The sequence below is a fragment of the Phyllostomus hastatus genome, unplaced genomic scaffold (assembly GCF_019186645.2).
Source record: "Phyllostomus hastatus isolate PE091 unplaced genomic scaffold, TTU_PhHast_1.1 phas_scaffold_46, whole genome shotgun sequence".
In the NCBI taxonomy this organism is placed as follows: domain Eukaryota; kingdom Metazoa; phylum Chordata; class Mammalia; order Chiroptera; family Phyllostomidae; genus Phyllostomus; species Phyllostomus hastatus.
The window spans coordinates 29,500,771-29,521,921 of NW_025334032.1; the positions used below are offsets into that span (position 1 = coordinate 29,500,771).

The 21,151-nt window shown below is 35.1% G+C and overlaps 1 protein-coding gene and 1 non-coding gene across 2 annotated transcripts in view; both read left to right on the forward strand.

Moving 5' to 3' along the window:
• Positions 1-20,548, forward strand: part of TEX15 (testis expressed 15, meiosis and synapsis associated) — a 52,175-nt gene extending 31,627 nt beyond the window's left edge. Inside the window, exons 6-9 of the mRNA XM_045821805.1 lie at positions 5,192-12,495; positions 14,500-14,558; positions 16,608-17,878; positions 20,508-20,548. Of these exons, the coding sequence (XP_045677761.1) occupies positions 5,192-12,495; positions 14,500-14,558; positions 16,608-17,878; positions 20,508-20,548 (8,675 nt within the window). The remainder of the gene's footprint in view (positions 1-5,191; positions 12,496-14,499; positions 14,559-16,607; positions 17,879-20,507) is intronic.
• On the forward strand, positions 3,794-3,953 carry LOC123807853. Its single transcript, XR_006783727.1, has one exon. It is a non-coding gene; the product is annotated as a U1 spliceosomal RNA (small nuclear RNA).
• Positions 20,549-21,151: the final 603 nt, after the last annotated feature.

Genomic DNA, 21,151 nt, shown 5'->3' on the forward strand with positions numbered 1-21,151 from the left:
TAATGCTAGACTGTTCAGCTCTTTCCCATATGTCCCTGGTGCCTTTCAAGCTGATGCCCCAGTGCTAGAGGTCAGAGTGAGTGAGTCTAAGTCAGTCTGTGCATGATCCCTTTAAGAGGAAACTGCATCACATTCCCGAAGTCCTCTATTTCTCTCAGCCACAGTCTCCGCTGGTTTATACAGCCAGAAGTTACGAAGACTTATCTTCCTGGCATTGGAACTCTGCACTGAAGAGCCTGTTTGGGGGCTGGGACTCCTCACTCCTCTCTGGGGGTCCTGCAACTGAAATATCTCTCCCTATTTTCATCCATCACATGTAGAGGTGAGACCAGCCTATTCCTCATCTCCGCCCCTCCTACCAGTCTTGATGTGGCTTCTTTATATCCTTAGTTGTAGTACTTCCATTCAGCTAGATTTCAGGGGGTTTTAATGATGGTGTTTTTATAGCTTAGTTGTAATTTTGATGTGGTTGTACGAGGAAGCAAGTACTGCCTTTATCTATCCTGCCATCTTCCCAGAGTCTTTTGTAGGGAGTATTAAGCCATTTACATTTAAAGTGATTATTGATAAGTGCATATTTATATACATTTTATTTTTTATAACTATGTTTCTCTTTTTTGTCTTTTACTTCTTAAAATCCTTTAACATTTCTGTAAAAATGGTTTGGTGGTAATGAACTCTTTTCCTTTTTTTTCCCCTCAGGGAAGCTCTGTATTTCTCCTTCAATTTTAAATTATAGTTTTGCTGGGTAATCTTGGCTCCTGATCCTTGCTCTTCATCACTTTGAATATCTCATACCAGTTCCTTGTGGTCTGAAATGGTTCTATTGAGAAATCAGTTGACAGTTTTATGTGAGCTCCCTTGTCAGCTTTTTTCTCTTACTGGTTTAAAATTTTTGTCCTTAGCCTTTGCCATGTTAATTATGATGTGTCTTGTTGTGGGTCTTTTTGGGTTCATGCTCTTTGGGACTGTCTGCACTTCCTGAACTTATGTGTCTTTTCCTTCCACAAGGTTAGTGAAGTTTTCAGTTATTAGTCATATAGGTTCTCGATCTCTCTCTCTCTCTCTCTCTCCCCTTCTTGTACGCCTATGATGTGGATGTTGTTACACTTAATGTCCCAAAGTTCTCTTAAATGATACTCATTTTTTCAGTTCTTTTTTCTTTTTGTTGTTCTTAATTGTGTGTTTTCTCCCACATTGTCTTTTGGATTGCAGATTCAATCCTCTGCTTCATCCAGCCTATTTATTCCTTCTAGCGTATGCTTCATTTCAGATATTGTATCTTTCTTTTTTGACTGGTTCTTTTTTATGGTTTCTGTGTATTTTTCTGTATCTCTGTGTTGAAGTTCTCACTAGTGTTTTGAGCATTCTTATAACTGTTTTTTTTTTTGAGCTTTGTATCTGATTCCATTTCATTTAGCCCTCCATTTTATTTAGCCCTTATTTTGGAGATTTCTCCTGTTTTCATTTAGGGCATGTTTGTCTCCTAATTTTGGCTGCCTGTTTGTATCTGTTTCTATGTAGTAGGTAGACCTGCAATGACTCCCAGTCTTGGTAAGGAGGCCTTGCGTAGTAGGTGTCCTGTGGGACCCACTAGCATAGTCTCCTCGATCCTCTGATCTGGGTGCTCCAGGAATGTCCCTTGTGTGTGTTGTGTGGGCCCTCCTGTTGTAATTGAGTCTTGATTGTTACTGGCCCATTTTTGTGTAGGGTAGACCTCTAGGCTGCCTGACTTTGAAAATTGAGCTTGACCACAGTGTACGAGCTGCTGTGCAGGTGCTGACCACATGAAGTGGAATTGACCTCAGCAGGGTGTGGTGCCTGCCACAATCTTTCTTGGGCTGTGACTCTTGTGAAGCTAATTGGATCCTGCTCTGATGTTGCCTAAAGCTGGCCACTGTGTGTGTTGCTTCTGGGGAGGGACTCTTGGCAGTGACTCTGGTGCAGGTCAATGTCAGACAACCTCTTTGGAGCTACAAATCCACATTTTGTGGCTGCCTCTTCTGGGCATGTGTGTGCATTGGAAGGACCGAGCTGCACACCTAGGATGGCATTTACTGGCACTGGCCCCAGGGACAGGTCAGCAAATGTCCCAATGTGCTCTGAGATCTGCCTCTGCCTATTAGGCTCAGCCACTGAAATAGCCTCTGACAGTGCTCATGTTGCATGAAGTAGGTTCCTATGGGTCACCAGGTAAGGGCAAGTGGTGTTCACCAGTGATGCAGGTTCAAACTCAGTGCCAGTGCTGGGTCTGTGATGACTCCCACCAAGTTCCTTGTGGTGGGGAGAGAGGTCTTAGGGAGTCATTAGGGTGAGTCCCAAACAGACCAAGGTTTGGCCAGCACTAAAACTTCTTGTATGTATATCTTGGGTATTGGTATGTCAGAAGAATAAATCATAAAAGTGTATTTTTGGGGTGTAGATTACATTAAAGTTTGATGACTGCTGTAGATTTACTTTCCCAGTTTATAAACAGTTTAAAAGTGCTTACATATGCAGAGTATTAATTATCTTTCAAAATCTTTGTCAGTTTAAAAATTTTTTAAATATGAATCTTGTTTACTTAGCAAGGTTGGACATCTTTTTGTGATTATTGACAACTTTTATTTAAATTGTGATTTTTAATGTACTTTGCGCACTTCTCTGTTGTATTCTTTTTGTTAATCTTTTGAAGATCCTCTGTATACTCTATGTATTCTAACTTATAAGTGTGTACTAAGTTGTCTCATTCACAATATACTTTTTACCAGTTTATTCTTCTGAGTTTCGTTTGTATGTAATTCACTTCATTTTTAAATTTTTGTTCTTCTGACATACTTTTCTATACCAAGATTATACAGCTGTTCCCCATGTTTTCTTGTAATAATTTTATGGTTTTTATTTATTTACAATGCATGTTATTTTATTTCGGTGTAAGGAGGTATGGGAATCTATGGTACCTTTCCTTTTATCTGTTCACTAATAAGATTCCCAGTCTTTAGAATTACATCTCTAGTTGAGGGCATATTTCTGCTGTAGCCTAGGGTAATTAAAAAGTATAATTGGGACTTCTAGTCAAGATGGAGGTGCAGGTAAACATGGCTCACCTCCTTGCCTAACCACAGCAAAAATTACAAATAAACTACAAACTATCGCCCAGAATCATCAGAAAATCGAGCTGTATGGGAATTCCACAACCAAGGAATTAAGTCATATTCATCCAGACAGGGAGGAGGGGCGGAGACATGGAACGGACGGTCTCACACTCACATGTGGTAGATAAAAACCTGGAGGGATACCTCAGAAGAAGTGAGGAATCCCCCCTTCACACCAGACCACTCAGCCTAGGGTTCCAGTGCCAGGAAGGTGAGTTTCCATAACTTCTGGCAATAAAAACAAGTGGGGGCTTGGGGTGGCAGGAGAAACTAAACTTCAGGTTTCTCAGGAATTTCCTCTTAAAGGGCCCATAATGGACTTAGGACTTAGGCAGACTCACTTCCTCTGGGCTCCAGCATTGGGGCAGCAGCTAGAAGGTCACCTGTGGCATACAGGGAGAAACTGAACTATCTGGCATCAGGGCAGGGACCTGCAATTTAGATTACTCTATCCAGCAAAGCTGTTACTGAGAATTGAAGGGCAGATAGAGGGCTTCCTAGACAGGGTAACACTAAAGGAGTTCATCATCACCAAGTCATTATTATATGAAATGTTAAAGGGACTTACTTAAGACAAAGAAGATGACCCAAAACTATGAACATTAAAATGGCAGTAAATTCACAACTATCAACAATTGAATCTAAAAAACAAACTAAGCATACTTACCTGGCAGGGTACATACCATGATCACGAAGGTGGTTTTCCCAGGGTGAAGCTTATCTGTTGTACTCCCATGTGCTGACCCCTGCGATTTCCCCAAATATGGGAAACGCAATGGCATAATTGGTAGTGGAGGACTGCATTCACGCTCTCCTCTGAAAAAAATGAAAGTAAATAAAAAACAAACTAAGCAAACAAGCAGAACAGAATCATAGATAAGGAGATCGTTTGGAGGGTTGTCAGTTGGGAGGGGGAAGGAAGAGAAAGGGGGAAAGGTACAGGGATTAAGAAGTACAAATAGGTAGTTACAGAATATAGACAGGGGGATGTTAAGAACAGTATAGGAACTGGAGTAGCCAAAGAACTTACATGCATGACCCATGGAGGTGAAGTAAGTGTAGGGACTGCCAGAGGGAATGAGGGGTGGCCAGGTGGAGGGGGGCAAAGGAGTAAAAATTGAGATAACTGTAATAATACATAATCAATAAAATATATTGATTTTTTTAAATGTAATCACAAACGGTTATAGAATTTAGAAGTTTTCAACAATCTTTTAATATATTGTGAAAAAGAACTTCATGTTACTTCCCAGTGATATGATTAAACTTACCTATGTCATATATCTCAGAAGGAATTTTTCATCATTAATTTGTTTTAATAAAGATACTTTCATGGTATAACTTAGCTATGAGTGCTCTCTGAACATTTTACTTGCTAAATACACACTTCTTTAAATTCCTTTGTTATTATGATTCCATAAAGTTTATGAAATTTTAGAAATATATTTTTATAAATTATAAAAGAAAAATTTTGTTCTATTTTCCAGGTTTTATTTACATATTATTTGCAGAAGTACTTACTTAACTGTGCAGCAGGGGTCGTAGTTTGCTTTTGACTCCTGGGAAGGATTTTGTGGAACCTTTTTGATCTCTTCTTCCTTAGTTCCCTATCTCATTCCTTTTTCCTTTCTGTTTTTTGTTCTCTGGTGTTAGAGGGAGATAAATCAAGGTAACAGTAGGTAGAAGGAGACAATTTTACTTATTAATATGTAGATACTATTAAATACCTGAATATAGAAAATTAATATGAGAAATACCTGGTGTGTAACATATTTTTATTCCTATTTAATTTTTCTATTTCTTAGTATTTGACAGAATGCAATTTTTTTATGGCAAATACTTTATTTGGTAAGGTCTTAAGGACCAATTTCATGTTCCATCATTTATAATTTATTCATTTGTTACTCATCTTTTGTGCTCCTTGCTGCTTCTACTGATAACATAGTTTAATCATCACTAGGTTACTTGATGAAATTTAAATTAAACATTTTTAATAGGGTTGTCTGTAAAATTACTTTTTCTTCCTATATTTGCTTATTTTCTTTTTATTTCCACAGAAAGGACATGCTGTCTAAATAACTGTACAGTGGCCAAAAGAATTGGAAAAGGAAAAGATGCTACTATCATCTTTGAGCATTTCAGAAAACCTGTAGATCTGTTTGTTCAGGAAAATTGTTCATGCAGTGCACTAAGTTCAGAGATAAATTCTTCCAACTCAAATACTGCTAATTCCTATGAAAATGTGCAAAATGGAGACATTTCTGTAATTGAAACACACAGTGGACAGATGAAGCACAATTTAACACAATGTAAAGACACTTCTCAAGTACAAGCAGATGATTCAGGTCTTTCATTTATTTCCAGTGATACCAAAGAAAATGTTAATGGTGACTTGTTAAATTTGACGCATCTTAAAAATGTTTTAAGTGGTCTTCCTGCTACTTTTCATAACAATATTGGCTCAAGCACAGTTATTACTTCAAAATTCATCAAAGACCCAAGACTTAGGAGAGAAGAAAGTATAGAAAAACATAATAATATTACAGGTTTAAATAACATTTTGCCATTTAAAAAGAGTTTAGATTTTGTTAATTCAGGAATTAACCTCACTATGCCAACTAATTCTGCCTCCTCATCTAAAGTCATGCCTGGTGATGATGCTATTCTTACTAATTGTTCGGATGCACCTTGCTTCAAAATTTCTTTTGATGATTCACAAGCTCAGGCTCACAACATGGGCTCTCAGGACAGTGATTATTATACAACTCCCAATAAAATTACTATGGCAGGACAATGTCAGGACCAAGACAATTTTTCTTTCCCTATGTGTTTGTCAAATGGAGTTCCAGAAGTTAAGAACCAAAAACACAGTGCGGAAAAACCCCAGAGATCTCAACAGAGAAGTAACATCCCACTTTTAATTGAACAAAATAGTGAGCCACATAACTCTTATGAATCAGTGAATATTTGTACAAAAGGATATAACAATCACATTTCTCAGGAATTAGAGTCTTCTAATTTAAAAACTACATGTCAGACTAATCACCAGATGTCTGCAGTTTTTCAGTTCCAAAAGGAAAAAAGTATACATGAGTACATTCAAAACATTGGAAAAGTGAGAAACTTCACTGGCCTAGAAGATGGTTCCAAACACGTAGCAAAGCAAAATTTGTGGGGAAAGATTGATAATTATTGTACTAACGAAACAAAAATCAGTCCAACAGATAATAGCATTTCTTTGCACCAAGAATACAAAGAGGATAAGAGTCTTAATTATTTGGAGGGAAAATGTGATCAAAGATTAATCCCTCAGGAGTTAGAAATATCAAAATCTTCCACACCTACCACAAATTATGAGCTACATTATCTACCATTGGAATTACAAAATAATCTTACTCCAAGAGTGGAGAGCCTTTCACAAAAGCATCCTCAACACTGTTTGGAGAATGAAGATGACGTTCATAGCAATTTTGCCATTTCTCAAAAACTAATGGAACTGAAATTAGAAAGAACAAATCAAAACTGTGTTAGCATTATAACCGATGCTTTCCAGGAAGCAAAAGACATTTCCCAAGTCAAAGACCTACCAATGAATGTAGTTATATTATCTCATGACATTAAAATAGCTCATGACAATTCAGATTGCAGCATGGCAAGAGAACATACATGTATCAATAGAAAAAATAAAAATGATCCAATGTTATTAGAAATGATTCAGAGAGACTTTGGAACTTCTCAAGTTGACAATAAAGGTCAAGGTCATACTCTGTTTTGTAATGAACAGTTGAATAGTGATATACACCTCACTGTTAGTTTCGAAGAACAAAGAGATGATAAAGAAAACCTAAATGAGGCTAAAGGGAAAGACATTGTTTCATCTACAGAAAACAACATAGAAAATATATGCAGAAATGAGAGGCAGGGTTTTCATACAAACAAAAGTTTTATTATAGATGAAAGATGGGAGAATAAAAATTACAATAATGTAGAAATTCTGAGCTCTGAAGAATTTACTACATTTAATTTGCCTCAGGGGGAAAAATATGTATCAAAAGAAACTACATTATTAGAAACTGAAGATACTCTCACTGCCATAAAACAAAAAGATATACAAAATACTGTAAGGAGTATAAAGCATCCCAATATTTGCAAAACCTCAGGTTCTTCAGAGCATTTAGCCTCAAATGCTATATTACAGATGGATGATACTGTAGTGCCCACATTAGAAACAAATGAAGATCACCAAAGATACAAATTTAAACAAACTTGTTCTGAGAGTCCAGATTTGGGGTTAGTAAAATGTAGGGTTTCTGACTATGAAATGCATATGGATAAAAATAAATCACACAACTCATTTCATAAGTCAATAGGTGATAATGTAGTTCTTCAAAGTATTGAATTGGAAAGTGAGATTGAAGTAGTATCAGAAGAGTGTGATGATGCTTTTCCATCTCAACAAGACACTCATAGCCATGAAAATGCACTGTATGAAGAGTTTGGGGCAATATATGAGGAACTGAAATCTCGTATTGATTGGGAAAGTCTTCTAGGAAGCAGTAATGGGGAGAAGGAAGTTTTGAGAAGCACCACAAGAAGGGAGCATAGTGATCAACATTACTCTGATTATGCCTCTACACAAAAAAACAAAGCAGAGCTCTTCAACCCAATTTTACTTCCAGATCTACAAATTACAATTACTAATACACTTACGCCAGGAATCAGTTCCACTGTTAAGTCCTTTTCATTGAAGGATAGTATTTGCAAATACATGACTGAAGCCACAAAACCAGAAATAAGTGAAGAGGAGGGGAAAGTTCCTGGATTTGAAATGTACTCCCAGTGTTGTGAAAATTCACGTTACTCATTTGCAGATGAATTTGGTAATATAAAGGAAGAATCTGGAATAGTGAGTGAATCTGGAATCTCACTTTCTTTTGACTTTAGTGATAATATACACATGAATCATATGTCTAAAGAACAAAGCAGTGGACCTCCGCCTATTGAATCTCCAAGTGTCACAATAAACAATGAATCCAGATGTTCCCTTACAAATTCAAAAACTGTTTGCAGTGATACGAGAAGTAAAAGAGACACAGAATCAAAAATTAGCAAAAGAAAGCTACGTACACATTTTAGGGACCAGAGCTTACCACATCATGAACTCAGTGAAAAGAAGAGGAGGCTAATCAAGCAAGACTCATCTGAATGTTTTTCTTCATTATCTGAAGGACGAATTAAAACCTTTTCACAGTCAGAAAAACACATTCGAAGTGTCCTGGACATTCTAAATAGTGAAGTATCTCTATGCAAAAGCAAATGTCTTTCCAAAAAACTTGACAGTGCTCTTCTTTACTTAAAAAAAGCTCACAGAAGAGTTAACACATCTTTGGAACTTATAGCTAAAGTGGGAGAAACAAGAAAGGGTCCATTACCAAAATCATATGAAATAATATGCAATAATTTCTGGGAAATTTGTGACCTTCAAGGTTATGGTTCTGTTTCTGAAAGAAGATATTACTCCACTAAGCATTTTTTTCCAAAAAGAAAATATGACAAATCAGGAGAGAAAAGAGCTTTGGGATTTGAAATTAATAAATCATTAACTCATGTATCAAAGTGCCAATTTGATAGAACAAGTGAAGAGAAAACCAGAAAGTGCTTTTCTAAGAAAAATGTGGCCAACAGTGTCTCCAGGAGCCACAGCACCATTCACATGGGAGAATTTTGTGATCAAGAATATCCTGAATCACAGTTAACTCCGGGCTCCACATCCCAAAGTACAAGTCAGTCAACTTATAACAATATCTATATGAAAAATCCAGAATCCTTAGAACTTCAACCCTTTTCTGGAAAAATGGGGTGTCTGTTTTCTCCAGATTGCCCAGATAAAAAACTAACTAAAAAAGAACATCAAGTTGATGTAAAGTCTTTATCTAACAATAAATATGAAAAGCCTGAGAACCATTTAGCACATAATAATGAAGATACAGTAAAAGAAAGTGCTGAGGCTGCTGAAGTAATAAATAAAACTAATTCAGTATCTTTAAGTTGCATAAAAGAAAACAATGTAAGTTTTAGCACAGACGAAAATTATGATGCAACTTGTATAGCTCACACACAAGTGAAAACTGACATAGTTATTTCAGTCTTAGAATCAGATGTGAAGCACTTTTTGAATGTTGATAACTACAAACCAGATAACCTTATTTCACCTGGTTATAAAAGAAACCTGGAAGTAAATTTTCTAGAAAAATGGACATCTCCCAGTAAAAACTCCATTCCAGGCACTATCACAAGAAATGTCCATTTGGACCCATTACCTCAAACTCTGATAACAAGCAAAAAGTGTAATATTCTTCCTCAATTAGCAGCTGCTCCAGTGACAGATAATGAGAGAGAATCTAAAAAAACATATTTGGATGAACAGAGAGCTTTTGCTATAGATTCTTTTTCAACATGCACCAATGTTCCACACTGTCAGCAAGAATGTAATAGAAAGAAGCTTCTAAAGACAGAACAATGGTATCCAAGTAGTTGTGTCCAGATAGACAGGAATGAAACACATGTTATTGAGAATTCTGAGTTGGATCTCATACCAGTAACTGAAGAAAGTAAAAGTTACAGGGAAAATACAATGAAGAGACTTTTTTTTAGTGATAGTTCTCTGCTCTTAAAAGATGATATAAAGGGTTCTTCAAAACAATGTACTTCAAAGAAAAACATTCCGGACAGAAAAATGTGGAAAATTAAACAAACTGAAAAAGCCAAAGATTCGGTTCACAAAAAAAGCATGACCAAAAGATCAACTGTTAAGAATGAGTACAGAAATCAAAAGAATAAAACTTTAGCAGATGACGCCTGCGTAAGTGAGAAAACAATTAAAAATAACTTGATTGATTCTCATCAAAGCATTAAGAATACTGAGGCAATCTCTTTGAATAACGCAGTTTCTAATCAGCTTAATGATAGAAAGAAAGAGGGGCAAGTTAAAGTTAGTGTTAACTCTCAGTCTGATTCTACCTTGCATGCAGAACTAGCCTGTAATTGCAAACCAGACATATTAGGAGTTAATCATATGCCTTTTTTACGTGCTCACTCTGAAACCTCCAAAGTCTCTACTCCTCAGAAGAATCCTACATCGTGCATGAATAAATTAAAAGAAACACATTGCTCAGCTGATGATTCAGGTCTTACAGCTAGGCTTGCTCAAATTTTGAGGAGGGCAGATGAAGCATCATCTTTGCAGAAACTACAGGAAGAAACTAAGGTTTGTCAAAGTATTCTTCCATTATTTGTTGAAGCTTTTGAAAAAAAACAAGAATGTTCGCTTGAGCAAATCTTGATTTCAAGAGACCTCTTGGTAGAAAAAAACCTGTGGAGTAATTGCAAACACAAATTAAAACCATGTGCTGTTGACTCCTTGGTAGAACTCCAAATGATGATGGAAACTATTCAATTCATTGAAAACAAAAAAAGGCTCTTAGGAGGTGAACCGACATTCCGAAGCTTGCTTTGGTATGATGAGACATTGTACAGTGAGCTGCTTGGCAGGCCACGTGGATTTCAACAACAATCCAATTTCTATCCTGCTTTTCAAGGAAGGCTTAAATATAATGCATTCTGTGAGTTGCAGAACTACCACGATCAATTAATTGAATTATTAGGAGACACCAAAAAGGAAAACAATTCATACTATGCATTCTTAAAATGCAAACGACAGATTAAAGAGTGTGAAGCAATATTGAGGCATTGTTCTGATTGTTTTGACTTTACTCTTTCTGTTCCATTTACCTGTGGGGTTAACTTTGGAGATAGTTTAGGAGACCTAGAAACCTTAAGAAAAAGTACTTTAAAGCTAATCAGTATGTATGGGGACTCTCCTAAAGTTGATTCCTATCCAGGAAAACGAGACCATTTGTGGATTATCATTGAAATGATCTCCTCAAAAGTTAATTTCATCAAGAGCAGTGAGGCAGTAGGTATCAATATATCTCTTTTTGGTCTGGAACATATCTTTTTTGATGCTGCAAAAAGTCTTGTTTGGAAAGAGAAGAAACAATCTTTCAGCAAAAAATACTCAGGACAGAAGAACAAAGGAACACTACTCAAAATGAATCAACATTCTTTTTCTAAATTGCAAGAGATATATGATACATTGTCTAAAGATTTAAGTAGTGAACAAATTTCCAATATTGGGTTTGAGGAGAATACTATGATGACTTCCAGGAAGTTAGATGATCTAATAAACAAAGGAAAAATTAACATAGAAAACTGTAGGCTTAACAGTACTTCAGTTTTACACCCAGATATCTGTTGTATTAGTGAAATATTGGACCAAGCTAAATTTGCAGACTTTAAAAAGTTACAGGAACTCACTTTGAGATGTACTGAACACTTAGAAGTTTTAAAAAAATGCTTCCAGATGCTGCAAGAAGATAACAGGGATGATATTTTTATCACAGAAGAAAACGTTTTGGATGTGATTGAAAACCACAACTGTGAGGCAATAATTTTAAAACCTGCAGCCACTGAAACCTATATTGAAATAGCCATGCTCTCAGAAACAGTTCACTTCCTTAAAAACTCAATGGCAAAGAAACTAGATAAACAAAGATTTCGAGGTATGCTTTGGTTTGATATGTCACTTCTTCCTGAACTTGTTCGCTGCCAAGAAAAAATGGCTTCTTTTTCATTTCTTAAAGATAACTCAACAGATCATCTTTGGAAAGTGATAGAGACTGCTATTTCTGAACTTAAGAAAGATTTGGATATTACCTACAAATATAATGAAGCTATTAATTGCTCATATGCTCTTCATTTGTTCTCAAGAGAACTTGAAGAACTTTCAGAAATTAAGAAACTTCTAAAGAAGTCTAAGTATTCCATTTCCACATATATTGACTTTGTGCCATGTATAGCATCTATAAATTATGGAAGCACTATGACACAGTTAGAATACAACTACAATCAGTTTTCTACACTGCTCAAAAATTTATTGGCTGCCTCACAGAAAGATTTAGGAAAAATGGCCCATACTGTGAAAGTCATGAAAACTATTGAACATATGAAGATAATATGTGCGAAGAATGCTGAATTAACCCTTTCCTTCATCCTGTGCCAAATGCTGCATAACAGAGAGAACACTTGTCAAGTAAAGAGAGACGAAAAAATGAATGTTCATGTAAAACCTAGGAGGAATATCAATAAATCCAGTACTTGTATGACAGTACCCTCAATTTCAGAGCGCATGATAAAAAATGTTTCAAATTCTTCTAGAAAACGACGTATCACTGTAGACAAATGTCAAGACTCTCAGGAACAAGACAAAAACACTACTGTTTCCAGTTGTAAAAAACAAAAGGTAACAAACATTTTAAAACAAAATATACATAGTTTTGAGAACAAGTCTAGTCTTTAAGCAAATTAGTTAGCCAAATTGTAAAAATTGATCATGGTTTACATATTGCCTTGCAAAATGAATTTACTAAAGCATTGGATTCAATAATTTATATTATCTATAAAATATAAATGATTTGTGTATATGAGATACCTTGCAAATGTCCTTTAAATGTACAGATTAAATTATTTAACTTAGAAAAAACATTTCTTGGAATTACGTTAATTTTAATCGCTTCTTAAGGGGAAGTCCAACATCATGCATGTGAGTTAAGTGAATGACCAAGTATTTATTGAGTAGCTTTTATATAACAAGTCTACATGGTTAATGTAGTGAATATTAAAAACTGCCTAAGAGAGCCTGTGTTTTTTACCATTATCCACATGGAGAAATAGGACAGATATTTTTAAATAGATTATTATGAAGGTGTTAGAAGTCCTGCATAAACATATTTCATGTGACAAATTTTATACAGAATTTTTTATGTTCTTGGTACTGTTGTAATATTATACAAATGTGTATTAACTCTTTATTATTCACAAAAGCCTTATGATATAAGCACTGTTACTTTCTTTCTTATAGTTAAGGAAACTGAGCCCTCACTAGTATGGCTGGGTTGATCAGGTGTCATCTGGCAAAGCGAAAGGTCTCCAATTCAATTCCCAGTTGGGGCATATGCCAGGGTTGCAGGGTCGGTTCTGGTCTGGGCACATACAAGATGCAACCAATAGATGTTTCCTTCCTTCCTTTCTTCCTCCCTTCCCTTCTCTCTAAATATAAATAAACTCTTTAAAAGAGGTAAGGAAACTGAGACATAGAAAGGTTAAATAGCTTTCCTGATGTCACAGGGTTGTTATTAAATGTGAGAGCCCAGATGCAAAGCCAGGCAGTCTCTGCTAACAGGTGCTCCTGTTGTGCTCTCAGAGGCTTCTCTTAAAAATTTTCAAGAATTTCTGAGTTCAGAAGTGGTGAAAAACCAATATGCAAAATGAAACGTAGGATTTTTTTTCTCAGCTTGCTCTAACTGTATTCATCAGCTGTAGAGACTAGGAAACTAATCATTAGGTGTTACGTTGTGTTTCTAGGAAAATGCATAATAAACAACCACTTTATAAACATACTTCCAAAACACAAGAACACAAGTTGTGTATTTCACATTGGGTAAAAAGAGGGTGATATTGAAAAGGTGTTGTAAGTATTGAGAAGAACAATAACAACAACAAAAAAAAGGTGGAAGGTATGTGTGTTGATTTCATGGAATAACACACAGCCTTGTCTTAAGGTAAAAAATGTTGCCAGATGATTGTAAAAATGAAGGAGGTATCTTAAGTTATGGAAAGTAACATGAGCAAAGACTCAATGCTTAATGACCTTTCTTGAGAAATAAGTTTAAAAGTAAGCCTGGAACAAAAAACTTAACTTAGTGGACAAGCTACAGATGGAGATTGTTTCAGATTATGAAATGTCCTAAGGAGTTTGAATTTCATTCTCTAAATGTTGAAGGATAGTATCCTGTGAAACATGTATTTTCAGTAATTTAAAGATAGAGACTCTGAGTATAGTTAGAAGTAGTAAGTCATCCAGGGCTTAGAAAAGGGTGCTGTTTTACAGAATAAGAAAGGAAAATCTATGTTTGACAGATATTACTTACAGTGGGGCTTAGTGACTAGATTACTAAAGAGTATAAAAGAGGGGGCACAGTGGTAAAATGGACTCCAAGATTTGTTATAAAATATGAGAGTAATAATTTTGCAAATTTCTTTTAAGTGTTTCCAAACATTAATGAAATATGGGGAGTCTGGCAGAGTCACTGCTTTTTGAAGGAGAGGATCATTAATGAATGTAGTGTTACTACATTTTAGATGATGACAGAACTAGTTATTGCAAATATCTGCTATTAAGATAAATACTTATACTGTATTTTAAACCATCACCAATGCAGCTATACTTTGTATCTTTTTAACTTAGGTTAACGAAAAAGGAGTCACAAAAATCAACAGAGAAAAGGCAGTGTTCAAGCATCCAAGGTAGGAGTTGTTGCTGTCTGCTGTATCTGAAGAAAAACTAAACAAAACTGAGCACATACTAAGGAGCAAGACTAAACCATTTATTTATGTATACCTGTGCTGGATCATACATGTAATTTAGGGGACAAGAGTAATCTAAAGAGGGAGGAGGTTGTTTGAGATTATGCAGTTTATTAAGTAAGACCTAAAGATAATGAACTTTATTCTGTAAGTATTGAAGGATAGTGTCCTGTGAAATGTATTTTTAAAAAGATGTAAAGGGAAAGGAGATTCTGAGTACAGTTAGAAGTTGTAAGTCAGCCAGGACTTAGAAGAGTAACATTTTAATAATAAAAGAGTAAAAGTCATATTTGACAGACATTACTTAAAGAACTGATGGTGTTTAGTGATGAATTTTACTAAAAATGGCTTAAAAGAATAGGACAAGTGATTAGATTTTTTTAAACTTGTGAACTTTAGAAACCATCACATTTCAAAATGGGCTAAAAAGATATAAATTGCCAACTTAATATTACTAAGTGGGAGCTTAGTCATAGACACACACAAACACACTAGTGTTTCATTAAAGAATGTTTAACACTATAATATACACAGGATGTGATTTCAAAAGAAAGCATAACTCTTTAAACTGGATTATTTTTAGGAAAATCTCACTATATTGTTGATATTTTTCTTACTTTGACTTGAATGCCACCAATGGACTTGTTGACCATCACTTGTCTTACTCAGCTCGCTAAGATTTTCAGTTCATGATAAGCTTCATTTTCTTCCATCTTTTCATTTTATGGAGGAAAATAATAGACAAAAACTACACCCTCATTTATGTTTTACTTGGTTTTACTCCTTTAAATGCAGCACTTTATTTCCTGGCACATATAACTTTGAATAGTTATGTAGTGGTATAAAAAATAATAGGCTGGTAGAAGAACAACATACAAACAAGTTCTATAATCATCTTGGTTTGGGTAACTAAGTATAGGTGGTATTTGCCACTCAAAGAATCAAATTTGGTTTCACCCAGCAGAAAAATTAATAATAAGGTTAATAAAGGGTGTTATCTTCATGGAAGAATATCCTCTAAGAAAATGCATAGAAGGACAGACGACACAGGCAAGTGTCATTCAGGTGGGGCATCACTGAAACATCATTGGAAATGTGATAAAGTCAAAATTGTACTTTCTGAAAACTGTGTCAAAGTGTTATATGGCGTTACATGGCAATCTAGTTGTCATTAAAGTGCTTCTGAGGGAAGCTGGATTAAGTAAAACGTGGAACTTTTAATTTCACAAGTGGAAAATACAAATTCAAAGCCAAAGATTAATTTCGCTTGACTATAGAGGAGGAGTTACTTTTTCTTTTCAGCATGTTCTTTTCCAGATGTAATTAAAAGAATTTGATGAGACACCAAAAGATACATTTACCTTGGGGACCTGTATTAACTGTTTCATTCTATACATTCCCATAATGGATGCTTCCTTCAGCCTGCTTGAAACTGTCCACATTTATGTAGGAATGACAAGAATATTAAATTAGCAAGGAATTTTGGAGGTTTGCTTCTTCTGTTCTCGACTTTGAACAGACAAAATATCTTAGTTGTTAATGATAACAGAAGACCTTGGAGGGGCAGGGCATGTTCGGTAGTTTACCAGTTAGATGTGTAGCCATGTGTTAAGAATCTTGTCAGTGGGTTGGAGGCATATGAACTAGAATCTACACTAAAAGAATCGAATGACGATGCTTTTCTATTTCTAAAGGTCTCTATCAGGAAATATCCAAAGCATAAAATAAGTTTTTACAAGATTGGAAGCTCTGTATATATTTAAAGTATATATATTTGAAATGTGGAGTATACCACCTTCTGCAGGAAAAGTATCTAGATTCAAACCAAGGTAGTAAAGCTGGGAAAATATGTTACTTATACACAGCCAACAGAGAGAGAAGTGCTAATCTTAAGAACTCTTTTCTTGAATAAAAATTTCAAATATATTTACATTAAAATTTTGCAACTGTATATTTAAAATGGTTTTTATTACATATTACACTTAATAGGACCACAAGATCTCATCCAGAAAGTGAAAGCGAAATAGGACCAAGTTCATCTGGCAATCTGAAAAGAAACTATGGATCTCCAAAAAAGGTTGAAATGCAAAGATCACTACCTGTCTCACCTTTACCTTTAAAGAACCTAAAAGACACTTGCATGTTGAAGTCAGAGGGAAAAAATGATTTAACCAATATTTCATCTAATACTTCAGAAGAATTCACTGGACATCAGGAAAAGGTAAATAGCATGAAGAAAAGAAATGTGAATTTTAGTACTGCTGAAACAAAAAGTGATAAGAAAGATTGTTCTTCTTTTGCATTTTGTGACCAAAAAAGTGTACATGGAACCTTTTCAAAAGACCATGAAACACCTTCACAGAAGAAACTTCTTAACAATTCCCCAGATCCCTCAGACATAAAATCAGGAACTGATGCTACTTTTCTGTCTAATGCATTAGTGCCCTCAAAGCCTATTTTCTGTCTTGTGAGTGATATCCATGCCAATTTAGAAATGAATGGCACTGTCTTTGAACTTCAAGATAATGAAATAGTAAACTCATCTATTAAAAATTCTACAGGCACTAAATCTCCAGAACCCATATTTATCCAGAACAAAATACCTCTTCAACAAATAAGTGAAACACAACCTGCAAAAACTGAGTCAAAAGAAAAATCTATGAAGGATACATTGAATCCCAGCACTGTACCTGTTGAAACATCTGAGAACATAACCCTTAATGTCAATCAAACAGCAGAACAAAAGAATAATAAAAATTCTTCTTCTGAACAAAAGAAGAATAAAAATTCTAAAGTCCTAACTCAGAATGCTGCCACACATTGGAATGAGCTTCCACAGGCTGCATGTACCCCAATATATAATTCTTCTGAACACTCATTTGGAACTCTCTCTCCTTCCTGTGCTTGGTATGTTTATCATTACAGCAGTAGCAATGGCAGTTTCATTACCCAGACATACCAAGGCATAACATCATTTGAAGTACAGCCACCTTCTTCTGAGATCTTGACTGCAGTTCCAAGCACTGTCCAAAATGTACATTCTAATCTTTTACTGTCTCAGTATTTTGGTTACTTCCCTGGGGAGCCACGAGCATATGGCCTTATGCCAGCAAATAGGTATTTTCCATCTCAGATGCCTGTTTCTTCCAATGTTCAGCAGCCAGCTTTTTCCCAGTGTGCTTCCTATCAGCTGCTACCACAAGCTGCATACCCTTACCCTCCTGATTTAGGTGTGCTTCCACAAGTTCTTTGGACTTATGGTGAGTTTCACAAGTCTTAATGCTTGCTTGCATTGAGTTTTTACTTTCATATTCATATATTTATGCAAATAGAATTTATAAGTGATGATACATAACAGTCATATTTCTGTGCAGATATGTAGACTTGTTCAAATATTAGGTAGAGTTAAATTATGTTGTCAGGTATGTTGTTAAAGAAGGGGAAAAAATTCTTATCACTACTATGTTCAACAAAACTCAATTTCAGGAATCATTAAGAAAATTATAATTAATTCATACCATGAAATATACTTTGACAATTAAGGGGTTTATTAAAGTTTTTAATGACAGTTTTTAAAACTATGTCATATAAATTTACCTATGTAATCAAAGAAATGCATAGAAATACTGAATTGAAGTACACCAGTACTTCATCCTGTCTGCCTCTGAGTGATAAAGTTTGGGGTATATAGGAAGTGTTTTTCTGTATTTTTCTACTGGGAACATATACAATTTTTAATAAATGGAGAAAAATAGAGTTAAAAATAACAAGTGGAAAAAGAAACTTCAATCAGATAAAGCAGTTACTGTTCTTCTGTATTTTAATATGCCACCTTGGCAGAAGTGAAAATGGAGTTAAGATGTGTTGATAGAACAACTTGGTAGTTTGCCATTGGAACTTGAACATTTTTTCCTTGAACATAAATTCTATTTGTAAAATATAATGATTATAGTATAGATGTTTTAAATTAAATTGAAATGCATATTTACCAAAGTTAAAGCATAATTTTAAAGCAATTATTGATTCTGCAAAAACTAGTTATTCACTAACATCCAAGCATTCTACCATTAGAAATAAAATACACTGTCAGTGAAGTTAATCTCTTCATGTCTTAACCAGAGAAATGTAAGAGAATTTCTTTTAAATTCAAGGATTGTGTCTCAGTCCTGCACTTTCTTACAAATTATTAAGTAGAAAAATTAATTGAATTAATTCAGTTCATTTGTCTAATTTGAACAAATAGCAGCCTATTAACATAGTTCTATTTCTAAGGGAAAAGCCTAATCAGGACGGCATAGGAAATATTGTCAATATCATATTAACTGTGTATAGTGACAGATGGTTCCTAGACTTACTGTGATCACTTCCTGAGGTATATAAATTTATAAATACTATATTGTACACCTGAAACTAATACTATATTGTATGTCAACTATAATTTAAAAATGGATTTTAAAAGAGAAAAAAGGAATAACCCCTCACCTAAAAGAGCTTCACAAACAAGGAAGGGAAAAAAAAAGAAATTTGTCACAGTGGCACCTTTGCATTGGAGCTGACACTTGGCATCTAACACCTACAGGATAAAATTCAAATTAGGTTGGAATGCAGGGTCCTTCACAATCCTGGGTATATAGCCTCCTTTCCCACCGCTTTCATTTCTGTACGCAAGCCACATTGAATTTGGAACTGTTCTCCCACAGTACTTTTTGTGTGCACTTCTCAACATGATAAGGCATCTGAATGTTGTGTGATGTTACAATTATCTGTGTATCTTTCCTTCCTCCTCTGCCCCACCAAATGAATTTAAACAGGACTGGGAATTTTTCACCAAGAACAAATCTGGAAAAAACTCTAAAGGAAGGTCTGGGGAGTATATAATCCTTTTTGGTTAATCTGATACATTACTGCTGCTCCTTGTGCTATGATGATGAATACACCAACCATAGATGTGGCAAAGCTATGAATTAAAGCAGACATCTTGAATGTAACTGTTTCATAAAGATTCTTGTAGTTTGAACTTTCTGGTGTTCTTAATAATGTTCTTAGCCCTGGCTTCTGTGGCTCAGTGTTTGAGTGCCAGCCTTCAAATCAAAGGGTTGCTGGTTCGACTCCCAGTTTAGGACACATGCTTGGGTTGTGGGCCAGGTCCCCCAGTAGGGGGCACACGAGAGGCAACCACACATTGATGTTTCTCTCCCTCTCTTCCTCCCTTCCCCTTTGTGTAAAAATAAATAAATAAAATCTTTTTAAAAATGTTCTTAAACTGTCGTGATGCTAAAAAGGACATCTCTGAAATCAAGTTCAGCTTTGATTCTCGAAATTTTTAATTGTTACCTCTTTGGTTATATTATTTGAGTGAAAATAAAAGGAGAAAAAAAGAGGAGAAATGATTATCTATTTATTATAGTATCCAAAAGTGACTCTGAAAAAATTAGGAGGCAATATAAGCACATCATTTAGTTTTCATGAGTGCAAATAATCTGTGGAGATTACCTCACACACTTACAGGAACTATATTCTTAGTGTGAAAATCCCTCCAACCACCTGCTGGGTGGGTCATGATGCTCCTGCTCAACACCATAAATGGAACTAAAGGAAGGGACTGAGTGAGCCCTGTGTTCCAGACACATTGTGTCCTTGATTCCATTTATTTATCACAAGATGCCTGAGAGAGATTAGAAACGATTGTTCTTTTGCAGATGAAGAAACTTCTTAGGGAAGCTTAAATCACTTGCTCAGGATCCCATGGCAAGGGACGGGCAGATGTGTGATTAAAACTTTGATCTCTTCGGCTTTAACTTAACTCAGGCCTCTTCACTGTACTATTATGTGCCATTAGTTTGCGTCTTTAACTTTCTCAAATCTTTGTGTTTTATTTTTTTCTTCCAGTTCCATGGCAACATCAAGAGCTCTTTCATCCAGGACGGTGAAACAGTTTTCTGTCTACTGAAATAAAGGAGAGATTTACAAGTTTTTTCAAGTATTTTTACTAGTATACTTTTATGTTAACATTTTAAATACATGTAAGTGTGGTAGGAAATATAAATCATATAACACTTTATACAGTTTTTAACTGCAACAAAGCATATCATATAATGCAGTGGGAAATCAGTTTCTGACATCTAAAATACCATAAGTATTCCCACGCACTTATTTTAGTGAACTCTGAACGAGGCTATTTTCAGTATCCACCTAGCCATTGGAAACATGATTTTTTGAAATTTGTTTTTGAAATGTTCCTATCACAGCTATTACAGTTATATAAAGATTTCTTTGAGATTATTCTAATAGAATGAGAAGAGTTAAATGTGACATTTACTGTGATTAAGGTTAAGCAAAAGTACTGAAATCTTAAGAATTTGTTTCTGATATTTTTGGTACATTGTTTATGATAGTGTTATACCATTTGACTTAGATTAAAATAGGATTCTTTTTACTTGTATTGGTTGTCAGGACAATAATTTTATAATTCTTGATATTTTATTTATGTAGTTTACAATTTTACTATGTCCAGCATGGCAAATTGCTTTAAA